The sequence below is a fragment of the Toxotes jaculatrix genome, chromosome 20, assembly GCF_017976425.1.
Source record: "Toxotes jaculatrix isolate fToxJac2 chromosome 20, fToxJac2.pri, whole genome shotgun sequence".
NCBI lineage: Eukaryota > Metazoa > Chordata > Actinopteri > Toxotidae > Toxotes > Toxotes jaculatrix.
In genome coordinates, this window is record NC_054413.1 from 10,652,251 (window position 1) to 10,676,355 (window position 24,105).

General features: G+C 40.4%; 1 protein-coding gene across 3 annotated transcripts; it reads right to left on the minus strand.

The window, feature by feature from the left end:
- On the minus strand, positions 1–24,059 carry mtrr (5-methyltetrahydrofolate-homocysteine methyltransferase reductase). 3 transcript variants are annotated; one of them, XM_041065554.1, is made up of 15 exons: positions 24,011–24,059; positions 23,330–23,474; positions 22,980–23,133; positions 22,695–22,812; positions 22,050–22,554; positions 21,851–21,964; positions 21,596–21,752; positions 21,287–21,375; positions 19,298–19,478; positions 14,778–14,820; positions 11,978–12,158; positions 11,213–11,331; positions 6,013–6,105; positions 2,557–2,763; positions 1–279 (listed from the first exon to the last, which is right to left on the minus strand). In XM_041065554.1, exons 2-15 carry the CDS (start codon positions 23,471–23,473, stop codon positions 135–137), a joined length of 2,250 nt encoding a protein of 749 aa, XP_040921488.1. In that variant the 5' UTR covers position 23,474; positions 24,011–24,059; the 3' UTR covers positions 1–134. The 3 variants fall into 3 exon arrangements, with proteins under 3 accessions (XP_040921488.1, XP_040921490.1, XP_040921489.1); XM_041065556.1 differs by lacking the exon at positions 24,011–24,059 and adding an exon at positions 23,610–23,731; XM_041065555.1 differs by lacking the exon at positions 24,011–24,059 and adding an exon at positions 23,614–23,656.
- Positions 24,060–24,105: the final 46 nt, after the last annotated feature.

A 24,105-nucleotide genomic window follows, 5' to 3' on the forward strand; every position in this document is an offset into this window, starting at 1 on the left:
TTCACAATTTTATGATTCTAGAAGTTACAGCTGAGCATGATGATTTCTTCTTCTACTTTTTTTTTTTTTTTTTTGGAACTTGTAAAAAAGCTCAGCGGATGTTCCAAAATGCCCTCATAACTGGTCATCCACTGTCAGCCCCAGATGTCCTGTAAATAGCGTTTCTCCTCTCTCAGCCCTGCCAGTCTCTTCATGGCCTCCAGTTGATCCACCTGAAGCTCTGTTTTGATAATCTCCATCAGGGCGTCATTCACGTCTTTAGCCATGTTCTTAGCATCCCTGGAGAAGGTAGAAAACGTATGAACATGTTAGGAAAAGGGGAAAAAAAACAATTAATGTACATGTTTTTGAGGCAGTGCTGTGTGTTGTCTGAGCACTGTGGCAAACTGACAGTTTGTAAAACCAGCATGTGCTACCAGTCCAGGGATGCATCCTGGAAGGAAATTGCTAAAATCTCTATCTTGCTGTTGCAGCAACATTGGAGGAGACTGATCATCCAACAGGGATATTTTTTCTTTTTTTTTGACGCTGATGAATTCACACAGCTCTGATGTTTCAAAAGTCATTTACTCAAAGGTGAGGTAAGCAGCCTGGCAGTGATGAGGGAGGGGAAACAAAGAATGCTATACTGGGCTCTATAAATATTGACTTGGTGCATCCCTATCTGTGTTTTACTTCAGCTTGTTCTGTTTGCAGTGGCAGAACATGTTGTGTTTGGAAAGGGGAAAAGAGGGTATGTACAGGCTATAAATGCTACAAACTGTACAAAATGTTGCCTCAGTGTGAGGATAACAGCAGCAAACAGATGTTGTGAGCAGGAAGTTTTCTACTGATTATATCTGGGAAAATGTGTGAGGGTTACATAAGTACCATTCTCTTCTCCCTCAACAGCCTGCCCTTAACACAAGGCACTTCGACAGCTATTATTTATTTTTCATGAGTTTGGTGCCTCGCTCCGAAACATAGATACTCACTGGCCAACAGGTGAAGTCGGCTGGGTTGCGTCATGGCTGTGCAACATTTCCACCTTAGCCTGTTCTTTAGGAGCAGGATATGGAGGGTTTTTAGTCCCTGTCACTCCCTCTCTAAGGGATAATATACCCCTGACCTTTGTACATTGTAAGGAAGTGTAAGTGTGCCTTCATCACTCACCTCAAACTTATGGAGAAAGATTCATATATATGTATATATACCTTTTCATTTTCAATCCCATTCCTGGTAATTTCCCTGTCTACTTATGTAAGATGCTATCTCCTGTCTCAGACAGCTATCAGACCATCTGGATGGATAATCTTTCAGAGTTTTGACAGTCCGCCGTGTACTTGGCAGAGCTGCGCACCCGTGGCCTTGGGAACAAGACAAACTTCATTTGGAAGCGCCGCCTTTGTATCAGGTATTCAATGTCGATTTTCAAAAACATGTTTCATGAAGCCGGCCATTTTCTACATTTCCAATATTGTCAACAAATCCTCTGAAAAGAGTATTGTATGTGAAAGCATTGTGAATGTACCCAGAACCTAGTTTAGCTTATTTGTCTGTGCCACTGAGCTACATTGTTGTCCGAAAACTATTAAGAGCACATGAGCGACTGTTTAACACTCCACGGACAGAGGCTACTGTGCATGCTTGGAAATATAGTTTGCCATTTTTTCCCTCTATCTTTTCAATTTGTACAAGTGAAGTATTAGAAAATGAAGTGCTCTGTCCTTCATTGCAAAAATGTCCCGACCTCACAATTATCCGCTTCTCCCCATTTGGATCCTGCAAAATGCCGTGAGTTTATTTTGTGAAGATGAAGAAACTCCATCAGTCAGATGGGGTAACGTTCAGCCTCGCCCTCTCAGTACCACTGTACTTCCTCTTCTAAACACTAGTACTGTCTTATGAATCCATCACATCAAATTTCAAGACCTTTATCCAAAATTAAGAGGTTGTTACATTTAGCACAGGGGGTTAGCGAAGCAGTGTAAACAGAACCACATTTCCACACATGCACATTGGTCTCTTGCTTACAGGAACTACTCTCTGGAGACTTTGAAAGTGATCGCTGTTATTAGTCTGTGGAGCTGCTTCTACAGAAACAACAATGCCCAGGTTTTTTCTTTAATAATAAGAAACATGTCACCCGGTGCAATGGTGTGGCTCGCTGATGTGTTTTTAATAGTTTTTGGACAACAAAAGAGCTCTATGGTACAGAAGAATAAGCTAAACGAGTTTATTGGATATACACACAATAGTTAGAAGGATACATACATTGTTGTTTTGGTCTTTTAATGGGATTTGTTGACAGTAATAAAAGTTACAGAATATCACCACCATCATCCTTTTTTAAGTTATGCCTCTTATGTCCGTTTCTGTAAATTGTGAAAAAGTGAAAAGCATTTAAACAACAGGTTTCAGAGACATGAGGTGATCTGACAAAAATGGACCAGACACATAAAGACAGCCCCTGGGAGGAGCCAGAATATGACACAACCACGCCAAGCAGATATCATGGAAAATGAGAAAAAGAGAAAATTTCACTCAGGTTACCGTTATTACCGGTGTCAGACTTACCCACAGACGTAGACGTAACCGTTTTGTTTGAGCAGGATTTCAGAGATGCATCTGCTGTTAAGCAGCAGGTTGTGCTGGACATATCTGGGTCGAGCTACTGAGGTGGTGACCTCCTTCTCCTCCTGCTCTTGCTCGGGGTCATCTCTGGAGAAACACACCTTGAGGTGGTTCAGGACGCCGCTGGACACAAAGCCCTCCAGCTCCTCTCTAGGAAAAGGAGAAGGTATGAAGAGTCACATCCAAACATTTCAGATAATTGTAAATTGCAAATTTTATTCCTGCAATCTTAGGCAGGTTGCTCCTGATTGGTGAAATTCAGTCTTTTCAAATCAGGAGAGGAAAGATTCAGTTGCTGATGTGGAGAAAAGATGATGTTAAAGTGAACAAGAGTAAAACTTGAGGTACTGGTCCATGATTTTATGGAAAAAAAAAAAAAAAAAAAAAAAACATGCAGAGTTTTATTGCAATCCAAAAATAAATGTAGAAGCTTCTTGCCTAAAAATGCAGAGAATTCAACTCAATTCCCATATTGACTGTTTATCCATCCAAAGCTCCCGTAAGATATTTAGCAATAGCTTCAACTGCCTCAAAAGACATGAACAAAATCTTGTCAAGCGAGATAAAATTGAACACTGATGGGCAAAAGGTCTGAGCAAAAACTGTACCAGACAACCAATTTATCTGGTTTAACGAGAGAAGTAAAAAAAAAAAAAAAAAAAGGATTTCATAAGCAAGGTCAAGTCACTGTTATAAGCATCTTTTTACAATCAATCCTCCCAGCCTTGCAGTTGGGTGTAACCTTGCTCCCTATCGGCGGTTCACTTGCCAACTTCTTCTTCTTCTGCCTCAGTGTTTTTACAGGGCCTGGGGTGCTATTGGAAAGGAATGAAGGAGGAAGGTGGTGAAGGAGTAAGGTTTACCGTGGCTCAGAGCATCTTGTTTAAAGTTAAGCAGTCAGAATGAGTAAAAACACACACACACACTCATAACAAGTCGCAACTTTGGGATCATGGGTGAAGGTCTTCGCCTCAGGGGTTTGTGTTTTCCAGTAACCCCTAGACTACAATAAGGCATTTTTCAATAACACGCGGACACTGTGGTGTGAATACTAAAGTGAGAGAGCATTATTGTTGTGTTTGTTCTATGTGAAATGTCCAGAATTGTTGCTTCTCCTGCAATGTTTACCATCTAGTCGCTTATTGAAGACAAAGCTGTTTAAATAGTCTGGTTCTTTTGACCAAGATGTGTGTGTGTGGGTGTGTTGGTAAAATCTGTTTCAACATGAGAGCAACAACATGAATAACAAGGAGAAGGATGGTGGAGTCTTGTCTGTTTGACGTCTGAATATGAATCATCATAGATTGATAACCATGTGAGCAGAAACTGGCGGATGACAAAGGACAGCTGACTTCTAAGAAAAACACAACAGTCGAGGCAAAACCTGCCCAGTCGGTATGTTTATACACATACACACACACACACACACACACAATAGCCTATGGCAATATCCCGGACCTGAACATGAACCCAGCAGGCCTTCCAGTCATGTTTCCAGTACAGCATGAAATCACATGCCATAAAAGAGGCTGAGAATTCAGAGGGAGGGGAAGAAGGATAAGTGCAGCGGAGGAGAGATTGGGGGGGGGGGGGGGGGTGGACAAGTTTGATGTGACAAGCAGCCAGATTGGCATCAACCTCTCACAGGGAAGTTAAGTGCTGCAGGTGATTGAGGCGCATTGCAAGCTTTGTTTGTTTCTTTTTTTTTTGCTGGTGGAAAATTCATAACAAGATCCGAACACTGGGCACATCCTGTCTCGACATCCTGTAATATTTATAAGCATAAAAAGCCATTTACGCAAGTTCAGATTTTAACTCCTACTTATGACTTCGGCTGAACTTCTCCTTAAAAATCTGGGACACTGGAAAGTACCACAAACTATGCAAAGCAGGCTTCTATATTCCAAGACTATGTGTGACATCAAATTGCACTTACTTTTGGAGAAATCCAGCAGAGATGAATGCAGGCAGGCAATTCAAGCGCAGGTATGTTGTTCTCATTCTGCTAACCTATTTAAATTGAGTACAACTCTTCACGGGTGGCTCATAAAACACAGACTAATCACTTTGGTCAACACTGTGGGGGTGTTCATCACAGAAGCCCACACTGTGAACAAACACCGCCTACTACCTGGCTGTGAGTTGCTATTTAACTAAGGGATAGAGGACACAGAAGGGGAACAAACAGCATCCTCTGTGATCTATTCACGTGTGATTAAGGACGCTAAGCCATTTGCGCTGTTTAATCCTGCAGAAGAGCTCGATCAGAGCCCCTGAGTTAAGTACATGCGTGCTACTGATACTGATACTGATCATTTTGTATGTAGTCAGGAGAGAGTGATGCCAAAGCAAACCGATCAGAGAAATGATCCCCTCAAAGGGAGGTGTCAGACTGAATTGCTTAAAAACAAAAAGAGAGCAATCCAAGAATTTGGGTAAGATTTTGATATGAGAAGCAAAATGATTATTAACAAACTCTGCTTATTATGAGAATTCTGTCACGATCCAACTTTGATTCCTATCTAGAATACAGCCTTGTGTCAATGTTGAGAACTAAACCAAAAACTATTCATATAATAAACAGCAGGGTTGTGGTTCAGCAGCACTTTATTGAATGTGAATCCAGAAACAAATCTGAATCTTTTTGTGTCCCTTATTGAATCTATTTAGGTTTAGTTTTCAACAACCTAAAGCAATGAATGTGATAATCAATAAAAAAAAATATTTAATAGTTACACCTCAAGTATTGCTATTTAAAAACTTAATATATGAAACAACACTTCAGCCTTAAGTTGATATGGCAAACGTGTAACCTAATTTACACATCCAGCCTCACAGAGCAACATTAGCATTCTTTTGTAGTTATGTTTCTGGCCACCTGACAAATTTCCAAAAAAATTCACTTTCCTTTTTAGCTACATTTGTGTCTCCAGCGACTCCTAAGGAAAATATTTAGTGCTTCAGCTGCTAAAAGCAATGCTGTGTTCACCAGTTAGTCACTAACTTTATCTGTAAGCTGTTTGGTGCTGGGCAGGTAGCATACAGCAGCCAGTTTTTGAAAACAGCTGCCTGCTGTGCCTGGAAAAAAACACTGCCCTGATGAGAGCAGTGAGAGGGAATTTAAACAAGTTGCAGGTCGTAAAATCAAAACAGTAGTACTGTGTTCAATACTCATACATGGAATTAAAGGAAAGACTCCCACATCATGCATACAGACGGTGAGATGTACATTATGCAGGTCACAGATTTCAATACGTGGAATATGCTGTGGCAAGGTGAAGAGTTATGTGGGTATGGAGAGCAGTATGTATGACTCACAAAAGGTTAAGGAAAGCATGTATAGAATATGTGAATAGGTGAGCGTGGTGAGTCTGTGAATAGAAAAGAAACGTATCTCACCTGAACAGGTAGTCTCCGTCTCTGTGGCGACAACCAAAGAATAACCAGGTCTCGCCAAACACGGCCTCGGGGTTCTCCTGCCTTTGCTTTTCTCTGAAAGTCAAACAACGGATGTTAGCGGTCAATCAATACCAACAGACGACGGGTCCAGATGGAGGAGAGGAAGTCCTTCCTAGCAGCAGAGGTTAAAGAAGAGTAGTGACACCATTAAGCACTTTCTACAATGACAGTATACTGAGCCCCACAATTGCCTACTGCACGGAAACGACTGTGTGTGCTGCAGCAAGGACATTATATGTATTATTAAATTTCACCCAAACAGAAGGATAGATCCCATCACTATAAACAGTTACTGAAAATGAAACGAGGGCTTGTGCTTTGTGTGTGGGGGTGTTACTTGTATACTTTTGTGTGTTCAACTGTGCTTGCGTAGAAAAAAATGCTCATGCAAAAGTAATTCCTCTTGGGGCTTGGGAGTTTGGCAAAGCTCCCAGAATCCTTTGCAGGTAATGGCAACGCAGCAGCACAAAGCTGCTCTGAGGATCCCCGTATCTGTGCCGCACACCTGCTGCAAAGGTGACAGCTCTCTCCCAGATAACAACAGTTGACCCCCAACCTTTCATGATGCCATCAGTCAGTTGACTCTCTAAAGAGCTTGGCATTATCTGTTACCCCTATCTGGAGGGAGGGGGGTTGAAGTGACCAACCAAGACAAGGGGGGGCTGAGGGATACCACAGAGACCCATTGAGACCAGGCTCTTTGTGCTGCGCTCCTGCACTCCGAGGATAAGGTGCTTCTTTCCCTAAACCCCATCCTTTGCTTTTCACAGACTGAATCACACTTTGTGTTTTCCAGCAGCATCAAAATGAAAATGCCAACTCTTACGCTTGATGGAGTTGTATGGTGCATAGAGACTGGGTGTTAATACACTAATAATAATAAGTCCATTAATTAATTTGCTTGAGAGACAGAAAATTAATCAAAAACAATTTAAATAAGAATTAGAGACAGCCTCCCTCCAGACATTTTTTAAAACATATGAAAATACCTTGCTTGGAATTACAATTTGAGTCTGATGTGGTTTTGCCACGAAAAAAAAAATCTATTACCTTGTTGAAAACTCAAAATAAGATCCAACTCCTTGTCCGTCAATGAAATATCCAGACTCTATGAATATTTTTCATTTCAAACGTTTAACTAGCGGATACAAGCTGTCTCCTTCTTTACTCAAAGTCCATTCTCTGTCTACGTACACTAGGGGAATCAAGTCTCCACTTCTCATTTGTGTACCGGTAAGTTAAGTTGCATACCGGGCCACGATTGGCTTCCAAGCCAGTTGTGATGGAAAATTCTCTCATATGTCCACGCTTTAACTCAGATTTAAGTTGAGTACAGAGAAACTTTCCTCCAGCAGACAAAAGGTCAAAGATCCAAATGAAGCAACAATAAGCAAAACTTATTTTTGAGCCGAGCGGGACTTTCATTTTCAGTGGTTCTCAAGCTATGGGGTGACCCCCCTAGGAGGGCACAGACACATTCCAGGAGACACTGTAAAAAGTTGGATGAATGAGTTACATGTGGGAACAATAAACAAGAAGTGTTCACACTAGCTAAGACTACCAAAATTCATATTAGCAAGATTTTCTTCCAGCATGATAAAGGACAAGGCAGAATGATCTGAACCTTTTGTCTTTAATGCCTAAAAAGTTTAAATTTAATTTCAGTAAACTAATTGTGTTGCTAATTTCTCCAACATTGCTAATTGCTGATAAAAATTTAATAAGTTTACAAGTGCAAGGGCAGGATTTTTTTTTTTTTTCCCCACTTTCAAAGACAGGAAACGTTTGAGAACCACTGGTTTAAATAAGTAGTCTAACAAACATCCCAAACAATTGCTGGTTTCACCTTTAAATGTTTTTTGATTTATGCCTTTTTTAAATTAGATACAGTATCTTTAGGTTTTGGATTGCAGGCAATGTGAAGGCATCATCTTTGGCTGTGGAAAACAGTGGTGGACTTTTTTTTTTCTGACATTTTATAGACTAAAGGATAAACTTTTTTTTTTTTTTTAAATAATGAACAGATTAATCAATTACTGCTAGTAGCAACTCTAGACTAATTAAAGTAAAAAAAAATAAAATAAAAAAAAATCAATGAAAAAGTCTAACTGTGAATACTAAAACAAAGCTTTGCTGTCCATTAATTAAATGAGAAATTGACCAGTTAATAAAAACACTTTGGAAAAAGGAGTTTGTTTGAACTTCATGTCCGTGAATGAAGCCTGGTAACAGAGCTGTCTGACTGACTTGAACCGAAAGCTCAGATCTCATCCATTAGCATCCTGGACGAGATTCTTCTGATCTGCAAACAGCCTCAAGTAAACTCATTTTAGTGGGCTCGTCTCTCTCCTCTCGCCGCCTGCCCTAAAGGAATCAATACCAATATGAAAAACCTGGATTCCATTCTGAGTAGACCACACCGGCGCCTTTCCCTGAATACAAATCACATCACATCCCCACATTATAACAGCCTGCGATACAATTCCAGGGGGAAGGCAGCATCTACAGAGCACTCCATTTGGGGTCGAAATCAGAGGCGGTTGCCTTTCAGCACCATTCAGATGATCAGCAGGAGGGGGAAACTGCAAGGGAAGCTGAGGTGAAGACTTGGTAAACATCACAATTATCTTTCATCCGTTTTCTTTGCAGCTCCGTGCAAGTGGTGCTGAGTGGCTTTTAGGCATAAAAATACAACAAGAGCAGAAAAAAAAATGCCTACATAAAACGACAGCTTGAGGTTTAATCACTGAAATTAAATTCCAGAATTATACCCATATACATTCAACATGTTGAATTCAAAATGTTTTCATAATGCAGAACAATGTTGAGCAGCAAGATGCCGTAGCCTAATTGTAATCAGCTGTCTGGTTAGACTGATAAATGGAGGCTCAATATTTGTGCACGCAAACACACAAACTTTAATACAAGTTGTCATATTGAATGTGCCAAGTATGCCTGCTGGCATACCTAAGTATTGAACTGAGCAAACTGAGAGCTGCTAAGGAGATTAGGGCTAACCATTCAGTTAAAATACAATATTTGTTTAACTGTCGCTGCTTCAAGCTAAATAGAAAGACACTAAAAATTACATTCTCCATAAAATCCTTCCACACAAACTACAGCAATCAATACCAGACTACTGGGGGGCCTTATTAAAACCTCCTAGTACCACCAAGTGAGCCGGTGACCTTCTTCTACTTGTTACCAGCACTACAAACTCATACAAAGTACTTTTGAAAACAGCCATCGAATAACAGTGGGCGGTGGAAAGGGGGGAGATGCAAGAAGATCGAAGTATCCCCATGTTGTTTTGTTACTAACAGGACCCTTCTCGGGGCCTTGAGGCAGATACGACTTCCCGTTGACAAACTGGTGATTGTTATCTCCTATCAGAGTGCAGCGTCAGCCGCCGAGGCTTTGTTTGGAATCTCAAGTCCGATTCTGCACAATACTGCGCGCCATGACAGGTTTTTACAATCCTTCAGCACAATACGCAGCTGGCAGGGGAGAGGATGAGAGACACAGCCAGGGAGAAGGGGACTGAGGAAGCTTACAAGCTGATGAATCGGTTCACGTGAGTTTATACTCTTACAGCGAAAAGCCAGTTGAAGTTGAAAAGAAAAATTTAATAAAAGAAATTCTAAAACCTAAAAAAAAAAAATCCAACATTGAACTCCCAGGGATGCGTTTGATTAGGAGCTATAGTTTTTGTGTTATGCAACAAAGCCTTTCCAAAAATCAATCAATGTCTGAGTGTTTCGTTTGCACTGACAAGCATGTTGGCACCTACAAACTAATTAATGAAACCCTTAAATGTGTATTTCGATATCTTAGATTTTGGAGAGTACTGCTGAAAGGATCAAAGTAAAACTGATATGTTCATATCGCTGCCTCACAGCAGAGTACTGTCCCCCTGGCTCAGCCTTGATCATTAAGAGGAGGAGTATGTCTATGAGTGGTGTGACCAGGTCAGTCCAAAAACATGTGCCATCTCCAGTGCTCCTGTATCCCAAAGGCACAAACACCTCTCACCCCGGAAGACCACTCAGCCTCCCCGGAATCCGCAGCAGACAATCCACCGCCGCTAACGCTTTCAGCCGATGCCGTGTCACCTCTCAGAGCAATCACCCGCCGACGCCACCACAACAGAGGAGACGTCCGGGGGATTTAGAGACAATTGAAGTTGACTGGGGCACAACCTCATTTATACAAAGCCACCCAAGAGTTAGACATGTCAGTCTGACTAAAAAGCCGTACTCCGCTTTCTGACAAGTCATGGTGGCTGTGGGCCTGGTTCAACACACGGGCATCAGACTGGATAGAGAGGCTTTAGTCACATTAAATCCTTCTGGCAGGTCATCTCCTTTCAATCTTGGTTCCCCCATCAATTCAGTGCATCAAAAAATGTAACATAAAGTCATGTTTTCTACCAAATGATATCACTCCTCAGGCATTTAGGCTCACAGCAGTGGTTAAACAAACTGTAGAGAACTATGATGCACTCAGCTAACAGTCAATATCCCATAGAAGCAACGATTTATGCCCAACAACGTGGCTACGCCACATCCTGGACTTTATACTTTCAAATCCACACCCCATGTGCTGCCTTGACTCCTCGCTGCTCATTACATTCCAAGTCATAAACGTGTGTATCGTCGAGGGCCTAATTTGATGCTGTTGAGACGGGTGAAGCATCTGAAATAATCCCAGACGTGATCACAGGCCTTGCCGCTAGATTTATTATGCCTTACGAGCTGTAGACGACGTGGACTTTTATCGGCTTTGAGCAGGGTCTCATTTAATTGTCTCTGCAGATTATTTGAAAATAGGCATAGATGATGTGCACTTCACGCACATCACTTGAACATAATGAATATTCAAGAGGTGCTGGGAATTTTAGCTGGAATTATCCGTGTCACACGGCGCACCAATCGGCACATAACCGGCCTGTTTCCGATGCTTGACATGAACATTTGACTGCCCTACTTCAGCGGCCTATATTGTAATGTGTAAAACATTAGCGTAGGATCAAGTGCATTACAACATGCACTTGATCCCTCTTGATAGAGGCATTTGCAAAGTAGGGGATCGCTGCATAAGCTCTGTGTCTCTTAGTTGAAAAAAAAAAAATTCACCATACCTCTGTTGGAGGAAACCAATGAATGGGGCAACTCCTGTGCCCGGTCCAACCATTACGAAGGGCACTGACGGATCACAGGGAGGCCGGAAGGAGCAGTTGGATCTCAAACTCACATGGATCTGAGGTCAGAGGCCATTACAAAGCATTTAAAGTAATGAGAGTAATTACAGCAATGCTGAGAAGCCACTGTGGGCCTACCAATCTATTAATTGATCTACTTAATATTCTAAGACATACTAATGAGAAAACTCATGAGCTCCTACTGGAATCCATAGTCTGTGGTAGAGAGGATTTACTTGCTTTAATTTAAATTAATTTTTTAATTAACCACACACAGCTGGCCCAAAGCTTGTTCTTTTCTTTTTTTAGTATCTCATAAATTAAAACTGAGTTTCTAGAGGAGCCTAAAACATGTAGTACAAACTGGTTGAATCCCAGAAGCTGAACAATTTTTTGATATTCTGCTTTCTCTGTTACCTGGGAACCTTTTGAACTTTTATATTTAATGGGGAATGGCCAGTCCACCTCTCTTGGTGTTTTTATTAGAAAAATTAAAACTAAGACAAAGACAGAGTGGGGAAGGTATAGCGTACAGAGGGTACATGTATTTTTTTTTTATCTATAAGTGGGGGGCTGTAACCTTAAGAGCATCTGTGAACTCTTGTACTCACAAATTCTGAACACTTAAAAATATATAAGCCAACCAGGAGCCCACAGATTTGCACATTCCCGTTTTAGCCTTCTATTTTCCAGTGTACCCTTTACCTTAGGCAGAGTCTGGCTGCCAGAGCATTCGGCCTTCCCAGGGTAAACCAGGCCAGGATTGATGAGGTCAAACAGCCAACCGGTACACAAACCTCGTCTCCCCACAGGCCGCCCAGAGCATGCTGGGAACTCTACCACGTTGAAGACAAAATGCAGCTTTCCTGGGTGCTTAAGACAGGAGCTACAGAGATGGCACCACAGAGAGTGTGAGATGGACGAAAACAAGAGGGAAAGAACAGTATGTGACAGTGTATGAGCAAGACATATAGACAGACGGTGACAAGCAGGGAGATACATAGAGATGAAGGGAAAGGTGGAGTGAAGGATAGAGAAGCAGAGGGAGAACAGATGGGCACAGAAAGGTACAAGAATTGTGAGAGAGGATAGATTCTCTAGACAACAACGCTGCTACATGTGACTAACACAAGATCACATTCAGAAAAATTCCAGAATTCAACAGCTAGACAATGTAACAAGGATACAGAGAAGTTAGATTCAACAGCAATTACAAATAAGGGTCATGACCTTGTTATGATCTGTAGATCCAGTGATTACTTTAAGCTAACTATTTCAACCACTGGTCCATTGCTTTTAGTTGTTTTAACTATTTTGATTTCTCTGCTTGCACAATAACTAGCTCAGGTTGGTGGGAGGTACTGTGTAGTCAACCTATTGCAGCTGGTAGGCTGTTATAAATAGCCTAAACTAAAGATCAATATCTAATCCTATTTACAGGAAATCCTATTTCCTTACAAGAAATATATGGATATATTTGTTTTAGTTAACCTAATCCACTGTCTTTCCACGTATCCCCTGGCAACTACAAGAGTATCCCCAAGGATAACAGTACCCCAGTTGGGAGTAACTCCTCTATACAATATCGTCTACTTCCGCTTCATTTTTGACAAAAAAACTCAGTGAGGGAAAAAAAAAAAAAACCCTTTCCGTCTGTCTTGCTTCAATAAAACTGCCTCTCCCCGTTCAAGTCTTCACTACCGGCTGAAGCACTCTCACACTCTCTCATCCTTCACTCTCCAGTTCCTGTGGGCCACTGGAGACCTCTATTGACCACAGCATCAATAATGCAGGCCTCTAATGTCTCTGCACCATCTGATAAACTACAGCCACCATCTCTCCTGTCCGTTCCCTGTCTCTCTCTGCACAAACATGCAAACACACACACACACACACACACACACACACACACACACACACACACACACACACACACACACACACACACACACACACACACACACACACACACACACACACACACACACACAAGCAGCTAAGCAGCTAAGTGAGGGACTACTGAGGGGAACAGAGAAGTCTTGACATCACCTTACATGTTGCTGTTCCACATGAGCTTTAAAGCAAACTTAATGGGCACTAGCTTAACAGGAAGAGCAAATCAATGACTGGCTAAGTGAGGCAAAAAGAAGGAACACTTGGGCCTATTTAAACTAAACGCAACTAGCTAAAGGCTACACAATATTTACAGTCCATTCATTTGTGCAGTTTCTGCAGCTCATCACTGAGCTTATAAGGGAATTACATCTACAAATACCCATCCAAACAAAAGAACACATAACATGGACAAGGAGTTTTCAGGGTGTGACAAAGGGAATCCAAGCTTTTCACAGTAACCGTTATGTCTATATATCATGAATTCAGATCATTTTTGGGTTCTTTTTAAAGGAAAATGCTTCCAAAAATGTAAATTCATATGAAAATGATTTTGATGTTTTAATGAAGTCCCTCGAATGTCAGATGATTTGAAAGCTCAATCCAATCCTTTCTGTGATAGAGTTGGCAAAAATAACAGATCTCCAGTGGAAAGCAATGCAGTTCCTAAGCTGCCAGCATAGCAAGATCAATACACACCGATCAGCCACAACATTAAACATTAAATGCAGTTACAGTGTGTGCACGTATTTATATGTATAAAGAGGAGGATTTAGTAACATGTCATGATGCATGCATAGGGATAAAATATCAACAACAAATTTACAGAATAAGGTTAGAACATCATAAGACCAAAACATATGCCAATAAATAAATAAATCTTTTTTCTTCTTACAATGCCATCATTTCACTGTTTATCTTTTCTATAATACATCCTGTGCAGCATCTTAAAAATAACTAACTCAAGCAGTAAATTATATGGATGTATTTCTAAGAAATGCTATATGGTTTTCAGAAATATTCTTCCATTCAATCACATTTGGAGGACTGTTAAAGAGATCCCTGAGCAGAATTAATCAGGTGTCTTGTTTGAAATATCTAGATAAACGAGAGGAAGGGAGGTCATATTTCTGCTGCTAGTCAGTTAATGATAAAAGAGCTCCTTCTTCAAATACATGGGACGTATCAATTATTCCCTTAACATGCTGTGATTCAGATACATCACCATCACAAACAGCAGTTTTCACTATAACTTCAAACCATTTCTATGTCTCAACATCATTTGTAATCACTGGATTAATAGTCAGGGTCATGGATTATTGAAGTTCAGAATAAGGCTGATGTTTTAAATTGTACAGAAACACATTCAAGGATTCGATTCTCCATGAAATGTCTATACAATTTTTTAATGTGTACTTATTGTGCGGCTAGGAAACGCCAGTAGGAATTAGGAAGATTTATGCCTCCACGATCATTTGCTAAGAATAAGACAGACAAACATATTCATGGAGACTTGTTATTCCAAAATAAATGATGCTATAAGAGCACATCTGTCCATAGTTTGTGTGCAGTACAAAATGCAAGCTCCATTCCTCTTTTTCTGTCACCTTACCTGGCTGCTGAATAAGGCCTGGGCTGCAGTTTCGGCAAATGTTCTGAAAGGCAAGAACAAGTGTCAATCATCCTGATGTCTTGCTAAGATTTTGTTACACAGACACCCATGACAGAGAGGAGACAAAATAAGTGAAAGTCATCTCGGTCCATTGAGACGTCCTACCTACCAATCTATCCTCCGCAACCCCCACCCAGGTTACAGTCTTGTTTCTAGGACACACTTCTATATTCATGAAATTACAAACTCAGGGTTATGGAATCCCAAGTGCCCAGATGTGGAGCCAGTAGGAAACAGATTGCTTATGCAGACCTTATTTCAATGCCAGCCATGAAGGTGCCCTCTTTTGGGTAATATGTAGTGTGGCATTGCATCTGTGAGGAGGTGTCAGAGAAATCAGGAGAACTTACAAGAGTCAGAGATAACTTTTCACCCTGTAGCAACAGGATATGCCATTTGCTATGCTGTGACCACCACCAACTATTTGATGTGGGCAAAGAGAAAGATTGAGAGTTGTGCGATGTGCTTGCTATGTACTTCCCTTACATTTTATTTGTATTTCATTGATAGATGAACCTGAAAAAGTAAAGCGGCACCATATGTACCAGCTGAGGCCTTACAATAACACATTTTTCTGCTAAATTGCTTGGAAAGACGAACAGCTGGACTAAATCTGCTCTCTCCTCTCTTTCTGGATTTCTCTGACATCTAAACAGCTCAGGGTGTTAGTGAGGCAGCTCCGCACTCTGACGTCCATTTCATCTCTTTGAGCTGAGAAAGCGTTTTAAAAAATAGTGACGCATGAAACTCTTAAAAGTAAGTTTGAAAGAAGGTTTTCGAACAAAAACTAGAGGCCCAGCTCATTTATTTGAAAAAATAAATGACTTTACTAAGCCACATTCATTCAGATATTAAAAGACAAAAAAAAAAAAAAAAAAAGCTCAGAAACTAACACCTCATTTTTGGACAATAATTAAGAGTGACGTAATGACATACTGACTAAACATATTAACAAAAACTGCATACGTATAGGATAGTAATTTTAGAGACGGAAGAACTATAATGTTAACAATTTTTTTAAGAGGAAAAGATCTACATTCCCAGTTGAGGTCTGGTATTTTACCATTCAATATCAAAACAACAAATTATGTCAGTCTAGACAAAGACAAATTGCCATTTCAACAGTATGGAAAATAAGTCACATTTTGTTTTTGGCTTTTCACATACAAAACATTTAAGTTAGCCAATTACTTGGAGAAAGCCTGGGAGACGGGTTTAAAACAAGCCCTTTGTCAGGATGAACTTTAGGCCTGTAGTGTTTATTTTCTTTAGCTGCTATTCGGTGTATGACTTGTAGAAAGTTTTGAATATAAACATATGGCAGTCTAAATGAATACAGAGGTATATCTAGTGTTACTGATCTTTTGGTTTTGTATATGTATTACCAAAAGATGTCTTATTATATTTTTGACTAGGGCTGCCAGTAACTGCCAGTTATTTTTTTAATGAATCGATTGGTCTGTACAATGTTGGAAAACAGTGAGAAATGCCCTTTATAATTTGCTATAGTCCATGAGGTTGCTTACTCTATTTGACCAACACTCCAAAATCCAAAGATATTCAGTTTATAGTCCTAAATGACGAAAAAGTTCAAAAAGCTGGCATCAAAGAATTTTTGGCATTTTTTCGTGAAATATCACTGAAAGGATTCAATGGATTGACAAAAGAGCCGCTGATGAATTTTCTGTTGATGGACACAGAAATAAAAACTAGTCTAACCGAATTTAAGTGAAGGGGACTTTAATTCTGAAACAGAAGATCAAATGCTTAGACATGGTGGCTCAAATTTTACAAGGCGAGCTCACTGAAATAAGCTAAGATCAATCTAAAGAAATAAAGAGGACTATGCTGCAACAGAATGGATTTCAAAAATCATTCATATAGTCGAAGTTACTCAAAGAAAAAAAAAACCTTCCTGGACAAACTGTCACATACAACGTATCCTGCGATCCTTCAGTAAAAATCACCGAAAACACGCACAGCTCACCATGAAAGGGCGTATCACTGCAGGTTAACACAATTCCCTGCAGCCGCACGGTGCTGGAGTTGCTGCCTTTCTACCACAGAGTGACAGTACATGTCTTAAACAGAGGACAATCAATCTATCATCTCACATCACTGCACCATCATGACACTGCTGGTAGATACAAAGGATATATCACTTTTAAAACCCTCTTAGTGCAAAGCTTTTTTGTTGCAGTGAGTGGCTTGAGGATGCATCTTAAAATATGTATTTCAGAAAAAAAAAAAAGGGTCTCCCTTCCAAAAAAACACAGTCACAGGGTCCCCCGCTATGTTTTTCAGAAATGATCATTTTCAGGGGTATCATCGATCATAGTGCACAACAATATAATCTATTCCATCTCAGAAGTCTCTCCGCGTTGCAATTTATATGCAGAGGTACCATTTAAGTGGAAAAAAATGAGATAGCAATGTGGTTGAACATAAAAGTTATACTTCCCATGATATATGGATAGTTTCTTTGGCTCCAGATTAAATTAAGGAGGTTGTTAGCATTAAAGCATTAAGAGGAATTCTCTGTGGGAAGGTTTCTTCTTTCTTTTTTTTTTTTTAATAGCCTACAAATGCTAATTTCAAGTTACTCCAGAGGAAAGGACCTGCTAGCTCATGGTTTTCCAAAACCATTGAAAAGTTTTCCAAGGTATTTTATTATATACTAAATGAATAAAGTGGGAATATAGGTGATGTGCGGTGCGTTATCTGCGACCAGGAAACTTCATTTGAAATTTCAAGCTTTTCTAGAGACAGGAGGAGCTCTCCAGCCTCGTGGGATCCAGAGACATTCTCTTTCTTTTGCTTTACTTTTTTCCACAGGTCACAGAAAAAAAAGGAAAAAAAAAAAGAATAAAACTGCACCCTGGTACAATTTTATTTGAGCCTTGCGGTAAAGTAAATTGAAAAAGATGCTCATGGACAGCATTCGGTTCCCTGGGGCTATGACCTCAAAGTTTTCACCTGACACACTATATGAAACAATGGACCATATAACAAGAGAGCTGACTGTGGGAAGCAGGTATCTTTCTCAATTTATAACCAGAATTTACTTTTGTACCCAGTCTGCACTTGGCCAAAGACATCCGGGCCTAGACACATCTCTCCTCATTAATGAGAGTTTGTGTATTATAGCATAAACTCTGATCAGCAAACACCTCCCCTTCGCTCAGGGTAATGAACCAAGAACAGTGCAAAAAAATGCAGCAGTGTACTTTAACAGTGACACACTGAGTCAGAGTTGACCATTAACCTATGATCCAAGCTGACCCTGTGCGCCTGCGTCCTTGCAAAGCTCGGTGGCTCACCAGTAAACAGCCCCCATGTGCAACGCCCCCCGCTTCAAATATAACAGCTGTTGCCCTGAGGGGCCTCTAACTCCCCATTTTTCACGAGGGCACAATTGTCCCGATTGCCAATTCTGCATCAGTTCACCACTGGAAAAAAAAAAAAGGTGCTGTGGTTGGCAAGCAGGCCAAAAATAACTGACATTGGGGTAGGCCAAGAGCTGTGACACAGCTGTTTTAGAGGACAACACAACTTGTACGTAAAGCTGAAGCCAACTAATTTCACTGTCTGGTAAGTTTCAGTCAAAGCTTGTTAGATCTATAGTGGATGACCAGCCAACTATCTTAATGAGCACAGAGAAAATGTTAGTTTTATACCAACAGCTGGCTCAAAGGGTCAAAGAACGGCTGGCATAGATGGCACACAGCAGCCCAAAAAAAAAAAAAAAATCAATATTATTGGCAGGGAGGGAGATAATGAATTAACTGAGAAAATATCTCTTGACTTGCAGCTACAACACTGTCATTATAATCATAGAAACTGTGACACAAAAACCATATTGGAGCAACGTGGACCTCAGACAAGGAAATGAGTGTTGATCCTTTGGGGGAGCCCTGTGATGAACACTGTCTGACCATTTAGTATAATTAAATGATCTCACAAAATCAGCCTTGGGAATGTGCACGCTGAGCTCTATTTACTGGGGCTACAGTGACCCCTACTGGATGAAAATGACACAGAAACACAAACCTACCTGAGTAACAAATAAGCAGGCAGACTTGACATAATCCCACTCACATGTCAATCACTGTAATTCCCTGTTTTCTTCAGGCAACGCGAAAGCCTGCTTTTAATTAAACAAGAATCTATAATAATAATAATAATAAAACTTAAAAAACAAAATGAAAACCATTTTAAAAATACGCCAGAATGTTGGTCTGTTTTCTCTATAGCAACTGGATAAGCATATAAAGTATATATATAAATATAAAATCTATTTGCTAGTAAAATAAAATTATGAAAATAAATGTGATGTTTGATCAGATTTTGTTTTGTTTTGTAAGGATAGTTTTTACCAAATACTCCTGATCATTATGGACCCACAGAATTTTGGACCTTATGGCCGACTGACTGAGTAAGATAATAGCAGGGATTCTGACCTATGAGGAGGCTGAGAGGAGGCGAGCAGGATGGGAAGGCTGCGAGAAGCTCCAAAAGGCTGAGGCTCAGGTCTCTCACAAACAGGTTATAATCTGCGGTGCCTTGTTTACTGCAGAGCTCCTGCAGTCTCCTCCTCTGCACACTGTCCCCAGTATGCTCCACCAGCGCTCGTAGAAACGCCTGGCAGACAGAGAGAGCGTGAAAAATTGTATGTAAAGTCACCGTTTCAGGTATCCATTCAACACTGGATTAACTTCAATGCCACACTGTGCACAGGACACATCAAGTTTAGGTGTTTCTAGGTAAATGAAAACTGCAGAAGTACACCTTGACACTTGCTCAGATATGGAATACAGACAATTTAACAGGCACAATACACTTTCTGCCCCCATAAAACTGTCATTTAGATTTAAAATCTATTCAAGCTATAGAGAAATTAGTGGAGGCAAACCAGCATTCTTTTAATCCTTTAGCAAATTAATCAAAATCAATTAATATGTTACATTTTCAGAAAACAAGCTGCATTTTAAAAGGCATTTCATTAGCAGTTGCTTATTATCCTTATCGTGGGTGGTTATTTAAATTACAGGATTAAAGGGTTTGTGAAGAAATATTAAAATGCGACTGCTGCTCAACTTTTTGATTTATCTTACTTTATTCTGCAACTATTAATCAATCCGATAATCACAACTTCTAAATATTTGTCATGCCCAAGTGTCTAAAGAATTTCAGTGATTCATTATAGTTAATGAGTCATATTTAGGTATTAGTGGCATATTCTTTCAGTTTGTGCTGGAAGAATTATTATCCCAATCTTGCAGCCCATGCAAGATTGGGATAATAATTCCCATGCAGCATAGCCAGAACTTCACCAGTCTTTGACTCGTGTCAGACTATGGTGACTGTAAATGTCAGAGTCTCTAACATTTGTCTCAGTAAAAATGGTGAGTCAGGATGTGCAAGTATATCTACCTGTATATGATGCCATTACACATACAGCATTAATAGGAATTATACTTTCTAAGAGGCTGAGGTGATTATCTTTCACTATCCTAAAAATCATGGGGTTTAAAAATTATAGGTGTTATAAATGTTTTAGTGAGACAGATTAACTGCCTGGACTGCGCAGCCAGATATTGTAAAATAAAACTCTTACTGCCTTGTAATTCTGTAGACAACACTTTGACCTAAAGCAATCAATTTCTGTGCAGGAATTTAATAACGCGGGAGAAAGGGAGTCTGCACAAGTCTCACATGCAGCAGGGAACTGAACTGATAGTAGCTGTTACAATTTAGACTTAAGTCAAAAAGTTGAAAGGTTTCTGTTATTAAATCAAAACAGACTTTAAATTGCACAAGAGAAATGAGAATGACATTGCAATGTTGAGCAAAACTTAATTCCGAGATTGAAATTAGAAACAGGACAAAGAGTACAGGAAGAGTCTCGGTGGTTCATGAATTAGCCACTGTCAGTGTGGAAATAGCATTTAAAGGAACGTTGCAAAACTTAGTGAATCATGTAAAACTCATGCAGAACACATCCCCAGCCAAAAATTCGGCACTGCCAAAGCTCAGGGGTTGTCGTTTAACACTTTCATGCACCAAATATGTTAATTTCCATTGCCACAGAGAACCAGGTAAGTTTAAACATCATTTAAGCCTTGGGTCCAGACTTAGTAAATTCAGTCCTGCCTGAGCTTATTAAAACCAAACTATGCACAGTTTGGGTCCAAACCCTGTCCTGACAGAGCATTTGAATACCAGTAAGCTTGTTCAGTAAAGAAATCAGTGCCAAGCGAAAAAGTCAAAATGTAAGTGCACTTTTGCATGAAAAGCAATTCCCTGTTCTCTGAGCGTTGACAATACAAATAAAAGCAGTGTACCATAGTCAGAGAAAACAAGACACTGAAAAAATGCTGATACACTAAAAGAATAAGTGGGATGCAATTTACAAAGTTGAGCAAAGTGTGGACATACTGTACATTTACCTTCTTAGGAACACTTCTAATCTCTAGACACCATGTGAGCAGGTACAGCAAAGAAATGTTCTGGGGGATGTAGGACGGTACCTGGGCACCTACAGTTAGGGAGCAAAAAAACATTAGAAAATTATCGTAACAAGGTAAATAAGGAGCTTTTTTAAAATACAAACATCAGTATGTAAAGTGCCATCATCACATTGGAGACATTGTGTTGTAAGAGCTGTGTAATTTTGTGTAGTTAATGCTACATTACAATGCTCTTAACAAGAGAACCTTAATTATGCATGTAGAAATTATGTGACAGGTGCACTTCACCTTTTTTCTTAGTGTCCTTTTTTAGAGAAACGTGGACGAGGTGGTTCCTCTGGTCCTGAAGGCCCAATCTGTGGAGCAAGTCCTCAACCTCTGTGATTCTGTTTGGGCAGAACACATCGAACGCATCCCCCGGCTGATAAGCCATCGTCGGGTAAGCCTGAGAATAAAGATGAAGCTTAAACTGTAACCTATATCTATCTAAATTCACACTGCAGGTTTAGAAAAATGTCACTGACACAATTCTGTCAAACTTACAGAAACGTCCATCTCTAAGAAGAGGGCTGTCTTGACTGAATCACCTCTGGTCAGTTGAACTGCCCTGGATATGAGGACCTCATGGACAGTTTCTTCGTTTAACCGTCCAACAATCTGAAAAAAAAAAAACATATCAGTCTTGAAGTGAACGGTGATGTATGGCACAAATACTAGTTTGATCGGCAGCATCATTCCTCACCTGTTCCATAGAGTTCACATCCTGAAGAGAGACATCGAGGTAAGGAGGAGGCAGAGAAGGAACATTAAGAGAAGACTCTGACAGCGGGGGTAGGGAGCATGTCAGTGAGGCTGCCAGTGGAACATGGGGAACTCCAGCATCCCCAGTCTGTGTCTCTGGTGCTGATGTAGAAACACTGGTAGTGCCATGAGACCTGGACACCAAACCGGGGTTCTTTGCTGGAGAAGCTGGCTTGAGATCACAAACAGCAGTCTGTGTAGCAGAAGCAGCAGATGCATCTTTAGAGTCCGTGTCTACAGATGCTTTGACTGACTCGCAGTTCTGTCGGTCACTAAGGCTTAGGAGGTTAAGTTGGACATCTTGTATGTATGAGTCAGTAGTTCCCTTTGGTGAATCCCCTGCATCCCCTCTCACGGGAGCAGTCGTATCAGAGGCCATTTTTGATAAGGCTCCTTTGATGGCTTTCCACAATCCTTCAAGCCAGGGGTCTATAACCACTTCCAGCCTGGAAAGAGCAAAGTCCGCAAGATGATAAAATGACAGAGGTGTAGTCAAAATAAGAGAAACTTAGAGAACTTTGTGGGTAGGTTTAAGACTAAATGGAGAAAGCTGGATGTCTACACTGCATATCTCTACAGAACTTACCCTACACCATCATCCGCATATCCCGTTGCATAGAATTGTTTGGCTCCAAGTTCCTGTAAACGACGTTCAATTGTCTTCCCACAGTTGCAGAAATTTGCATAATTTGTGTCTCCTAAAGCTGGAGCAGACAGAGTATAAAACAGATGGTTTCTCAGGCCAGTAACTGTTCAGAAAGTAAACAATGTGCAGAGCTCTGCATTTCAATGATCAACACAAATACGTTGTGTATATCAAAATCCTCATATTTACAGATGAGCTACCACCGACCACCATAGAAGAATTTACCTAAAAGTGCATAGCAAAGGTGTTTATAGTGGTCAGTGGAGAGGGTCTTCTTCTTGATGCGCTTTACAAATTGGAGGGCATTGTCTGGCGGTTCCCCATCTCCAGTAGTAGACACAATAAAGACCACTGGGGCATTCTCCTTCTCCAAATTGTACTGGAACCAGTTATATGATTAATCAGTGACTGGTGTTTCCAAACATTACAATGAATAACCTCACAATCGTCAAACACTGTTGCTGTTATTAAACTGTTAGTAATGTGTTATTGTGTATCATTAGCCATGCAGTGAAAGAGCAGCTTAAAAACTTTGCTTTGCTTCAAGTTAAACTGTTGTAAAGCGCAATAGCTACCTTCTCATTCTGGTTCAAGCAGCTGAGTTCAGCGATCAGTCCATGATCCTCGGCCTCCTCAGCTATCCCCTCTGCTATGGACTGGGCTTGGCCCTTCTGAGACCCGTACAGAACCACGAACCGAGGCTTCGCTTCACAGGGCATGCTAGAGCACCCAGAGAAATAACGTCATTTGTAGGTTTGCTAACGTATTATTTTAGTCCTATTGCACAAACTTGCATTCATGCAAACTTAAAATGTGTTTGTGTAATTGTCAGGTTTTCATGTTATCCCAGCTTACCTACATGCTTCAAGATTGAACAGCTTACAGACAAATTGCCACAAAACAACCTTCCCAACACCGTGAACAGCTGCAGCCCTGTACACCACCATTAAACATCCGGATGTTGCGTCAGTTTTTGACGCTGACAACAGTGTTACCTAAGTGCACGTGGATTCGAGCATGTACTCTATCTTATCAAAATCAAAAGCAACCACTTGATGAACACAGCATAGTTGTGTGTTTTTAGTGTATTTCACGTTCTTTTAGTAACTGACAACTAAGTCAAGAGACCGCAAACATTTTATCCGTGGTTTCTTTTTCAGCAAAATAAAAACGTCATAAAACTATGTACAAGCATTAAAGTACCATAGAACATAGATATAAATTCAATGTGTTTTTAAAGCAGATGTATTTTGTACCTTCTAGTGTAGCTATTCCATCCCGCTCAGTCCTTCTCATGGAATTGTATTGGCACCGGAATTCGCGCGAGACTGAACGTGATCGGAAGACACCA